Source organism: Oncorhynchus masou, chromosome 14 (genome assembly GCF_036934945.1).
Source record: "Oncorhynchus masou masou isolate Uvic2021 chromosome 14, UVic_Omas_1.1, whole genome shotgun sequence".
NCBI classification, from domain to species: Eukaryota; Metazoa; Chordata; class Actinopteri; order Salmoniformes; family Salmonidae; genus Oncorhynchus; species Oncorhynchus masou.
In genome coordinates this window covers 18328030-18333029 of record NC_088225.1, presented here as the reverse complement: position 1 = coordinate 18333029, position 5000 = coordinate 18328030, and the positions used below count along the sequence as shown (strand labels likewise).

The following is a 5000-nucleotide window of genomic DNA, read 5'->3' as shown; positions in this document are numbered from 1 at the left end:
CGACCAGTGTGTGAGTCATTGCACTGTACACAAACAAGTGCACGAACACACACACACACACACACACACACACACACACACACACACACACACACACACACACACACACACACACACACACACACACACTCTGTAGGGCTAATACTGTGTCTCCTCTCCCTAGGTGCTGGACCCCTGGAGCAGTGCAGAGAACTCTGTCTCAGGAAGCTGCCAGTCGCTGGACAGTAGCTCAGACAGGTGAGTGCAGGACTCTACCCCACATTCTACCCCGGGGCGAAAGTAAGCCAGTACGGTCTGGCACGGCGTCCCGGCAAAATAAATGGTGGGGGTACTCCGTGCTGGTAAAACATGATCCTATCACTATTAACACAAAATGGCAAGAAAACTATAGGCTATTATTGCATTATTTAACATTACCTAATGTCAGCTACATGAAAAATGAGTGAATTGACTTTAAACCGGGTGGTATACGCCCCAAATTGTGTTGTAGTTCGAAGAGAACACTTACATGCCTTGGAGATGAGAACGAAACACGGTGGACAAGGTGGAGTTGAGTGGCCAAGACCGAGGCGCGCGACCAACAGTGGGTGCATCAATTCAGGCTACAAGTTTAGGCCTAATGACAATGTCATTAGAATACATGTGGGTGTTGTGTAACCGATGTCTCTTTCCATTCATCAGTGCACTGTTGGGATTTGGATGCTGGAATTATTTTGTGAGTGGACGAACGTGTACTGTTAGTCTACAGGACCGCTTTTTTGAAGTGATTATTTGTTTGACCATCAGATGAAAACATGACTGGTTGTGTTTATACCACATTAAAAGGCATAGGTGGTGTGTCCATAAGGCTCGGGGAAGCTTTCACTGAAGTAAATTGAATAAAATTGCCAAAATTATATAGCTCCTGTCTATACAGAAAGAAATAAAATCATAAAAATAGGCTACTACACCAGAAAGCATGATTTGGCCACAGAGAATCATTAGCTTCTTCTTGTTTTGTATAGCCTACAGTTGGAAGGGCCCGCAATTTGGGCAGCATGTGGCAAATGCCACATTTGAGTTGCAACTGTCAGTGAAAAGCAGAGACCCAGGCCGACGATCTAAAAAAATGTAATTGTTGAAAAAGAAATGACTATATCTGTGAAGAGATTGAGCAAACATCTTTTTTTAACTAGGCAGGTCAGTTAAGAACCAATTCTTATTTACAAATACAGCCTAGGGACAGTGGGTTAACTGCCTTGTTCAGGGGCTGAACAACAGATTATTACTTTGCCAGCTCGGGGATTCGATCCACCAATCTTTCAGTTACTGGCCCAACACTGTAACCACTAGGCTACCTACCGCTCTTATTGGCACCAGTGGAGAACATCGTCCATATCCCTGGTCAGTCTGCATATTCACTTTATCATTGAGTCAGTGCCAACAATTTCCTCCTCCAGGTTAGATGTACTATATTGTATTTTATGTTTCCCCTTTTCGTAGGCCCATTATATGGATCAGACAGCGTTGTTTTAATGGATCAGGTTGTCAGTTCAGCAGAATAGGCTCCCCTGTCATTTTTGTTGTATAAAAAATGTATTCTGCTAATGTCACCAGTCATAAAAAGTGTAGTAGAATTGCATGAAAGGCCAACATTTTCCTGTGCTTGGAAAGGAGGAGAAGTGTATCTGATATAACCTGAGTCTAGGCTTACTCTATCCATTACGCACTGCATTCAAGTATTTTTTATGAACATTTATTTTTATATTATTAGCTTAAATTATGAGTATCCAATCTAATCACCACATTAGGAATAGTAGCCCATCTTTAATAAGTCTGCAAATGTGAGGATGGAATGCTTTATTATGAAGGTACATTTTTATGGTGTAAATTAGCTTCCCCAAACTTGAAACCCAGGTGCTGCCTATGTTATTGAAGATGGACCTCCCGAGTGGTGCAGTGGTCTAAGGCACTGCATCGCAGAGCTTGAGGTGTCACTACAGTCCCGGGTTCCATCCCAGACTGTGTCACAGCCTGCAGTGACTGGGAGACCCATGAGGTGGCGCACAAAAATCCCCTTCTCGTCTGGGTTAGCGGAGGGTTTGGCATTCTAGTAACTCCTTGTGGCGGGTGATTGCCTTCAAGCTGACTTGGGGCACCTGAAAGCTGACTTTGATTGCCAGCTGGACAGTGTTTCCTCTTCCGGGTTAAGCGAGCACTGTGTCAAGATGCAGTGTGGTTTGGCAGGGTCTTGTTTCGACCTTTGCCTTTTCCGAGTTCGTAGGGGAGTTGCAGCGATGGGACAAGACTGTAACTACCAATTGGGGATAATTCTAAATAAAAAAACAGGTATAACATGTTAAAAGTGATATGTCAAATCTTTACTAGGCCCACAGAGATCATATTTGAAATTAATACGGATTCTATATGTAATTATATAATTACACCTATTAAAAAAAGTGTATGCGCGATACCGGTAAGAAATCTACTTTTACCCCTGATTCTACCTCACACGTACACAATACTTGTACACAATACTTGACTTTGGTTATAAAGGCAGTGTATGTATTTTGAGGAAGTGACCATCAACTCTCACTCTCTCTTTATTTGTCCTTCCTCCCAGCCCCTCCCTGAGGAAGTCACGCATGCACCGAGCCAAGAGCTACCCTGATAACCGGCAGCAGGAGAACGTCTCTGGTGGGTGCCCAGGAGGAATCCTGATATCACTACATAAGATATAGATGCTCACTGTCACGGAAAACTGTCATTTATACAGTAATTTGAGGTATTATCAACAGTAAAAAACATTGGAAGTTTTACTGTAGCATACTGTAAATTATGGGGAAATTGCTGTATTTTGAATGGTACTGTAATTCCACCTCACAAATACAGTACCGTACTGTATCTTTAGAGCGCCAAAAACCTTATGACCACTCGTGGGTGCATAGTATTGTTGTCTCGGGCTTATTACTATATTTTGAGGCATGCCTTGTAAGAGGCTATATTTGTTGCACCCGTGAGTGAGAATGCTGGACCAATTTTACTCTTATGTGGTTAAAGTGGCCCATCAATAAAAAATGTATTAGGGCAGATTGGAGTGGCAGCAAATGGTTGAGCATTTTGCATGTCCTTTTGGTCTGTTTTGACCTGAAGTCGCGGCCAGTTTGGAAGCCTTTGTTAGGGCCTCTAGAAGTGCAAGTAATATAAAGCACCAAATATGAATTAATGTGCTGTAATGTGTAAACACTTAGCAGCCAACCTGCTTGCACCAATCCCATGTAATTACAGTAAAATACAGTCATCCACATATTCATTAATTCACAGAGCAACAAGGCAGCTCTTAGCAGCAGAGCCTCACGCTGTATGACTGAGCTGAGTCTGAATCCTGTTGTAGTCTAACCTTCAACCTCTCGCTCGCTCTCTTTACTCCTTCCTCCCTCTCAGACCGGGAGAACCATGTGTATGATAAGGTGGTGGGGAAGGGAGGGACATACCCCCGCAGGTACCATGTCTCCCTGCATCACAAGGACCATAGTGAAGGTAGGGGCACTGTTCACTGTTCCTCTCACCAAACCACTTTGTGCCATATTACTTTGTATTCGACCTTTTCCCTGACCCCTCTCTTGAACCATCTCCTCCTTCTCTTGGTCTCTTGGTTCTTCTCTCATCACTCCTTCACCCTCAACTCTCCTCTCATCCCCCCAGGTCGGAGAACGTTCCCGCGGATCCGTCGCCCCCAGGGTAACCTGTTCACCCTGGTGCCCTCACGGCGCTCCCTCAACGGCAGTGAGGAGAGTCTGGGCAGCTGGCAGCTAGTGGACAAGCAGGGCAGGCTCCGCCCACAGGAGCGCCCTGTCGCACACAAGTGTGAGTCCCGACCCTGCCTCTTCATCTTATATGTACATATATTACACATATATTTTATAGTTATTAGAGATTTAATACTAATAAATCTATTTTTGTATCCTACACATTTTAAATAAGGGAGTTAGTTTGTATGATGAATGCAGTGTGTTTTGAGAGTATGGTGTCATGTTTACTATATGGAGAGGATGATATGTATGGTGTATGCCCCTCGCTCCACAGCCCCCAGTGCTCCAATGACGTGGAGGCGGGGCAAGCTGCTGGGCCAGGGGGCGTTTGGGAGGGTTTACCTGTGTTACGATGTGGACACGGGACGGGAGCTGGCCGCCAAGCAGGTGGTGTTTGACCCGGACAGTCCTGACACCAGCAAGGTGAGACAGCAGGGGGTGCCGGAACAGTATGCTACGACACAGACTGTTTTCTGCTTTTATATCAAAGTCTACTGTTCACAACCAGGCTACTGTAATGTATTTATGCCAAGATGACTCAGACTCCCCAGCCTGAAGGAGAACTCTGTATGACTCGAGTTCCCGTGTATTGTTAAAGATTGGTGCAGAGGCTTAGCCTGGAGCACCTTTAGCCTGGAGCAATGCCAAGAATGAGGTAATGTGTTCAGCAAGCTACTTTACTCTTAAGAGGCGATTGTGGAGGAATGCAGTATGGTGCTGTGTTTAACCTGACTGAGTTTTACTAGATAATTGTTGGTCAACTGTCTTAAACACAAAAGGCGCTATTCAACGATCTGTGGTCAGGAATCAGATAAACTTATGCTCTGAATCACTAACGCAGTCAAATCCTGACTGAGTGCTCATCTCTGTCTCTGAGAGCAATGAACTTTGAGGAGATTCAAGGGACTTTCTTTCCTTTCGCTCTCCCCCCTCTTTAATGTCTTTTCCTGTCTGCCACAGAGAAAACATGCACTGTCACTTCCTGTATCTGAGTGGAGTATTTGCAGGGGGGTGAGGAGGGGGAGAGTGGCAGAGCCAGCTTTGCCTTGGCCTCCAATCACCCCTTAAACTCTCCTCTTCTCTCTTGCACTCTCCCTCTTGCTCCCATTATCTTGCTCCCATTCTCTCTCTCTTCCATTCTCTCTCTCTCTGTCTCTCTCTCTCTCTCCCATTCTCTCTCTCTCTCCCATTCTCTCTCCCATTCTCTCT

At 45.0% G+C, this 5000-nt stretch overlaps 1 protein-coding gene across 1 annotated transcript in view; it reads left to right on the top strand.

The window, feature by feature from the left end:
* The window catches only part of LOC135554450 (mitogen-activated protein kinase kinase kinase 3-like), a 13875-nt gene extending 8922 nt beyond the window's left edge, over window positions 1-4953 (top strand). The window contains exons 8-13 of the mRNA XM_064986768.1: window positions 1-10; window positions 164-237; window positions 2603-2676; window positions 3424-3519; window positions 3685-3846; window positions 4066-4953. The exon at window positions 1-10 is cut by the window's left edge and continues 121 nt beyond it. Coding sequence (XP_064842840.1) covers window positions 1-10; window positions 164-237; window positions 2603-2676; window positions 3424-3519; window positions 3685-3846; window positions 4066-4328 — 679 coding nt within the window. The 3' untranslated portion in view covers window positions 4329-4953. The remainder of the gene's footprint in view (window positions 11-163; window positions 238-2602; window positions 2677-3423; window positions 3520-3684; window positions 3847-4065) is intronic.
* Window positions 4954-5000: the final 47 nt, after the last annotated feature.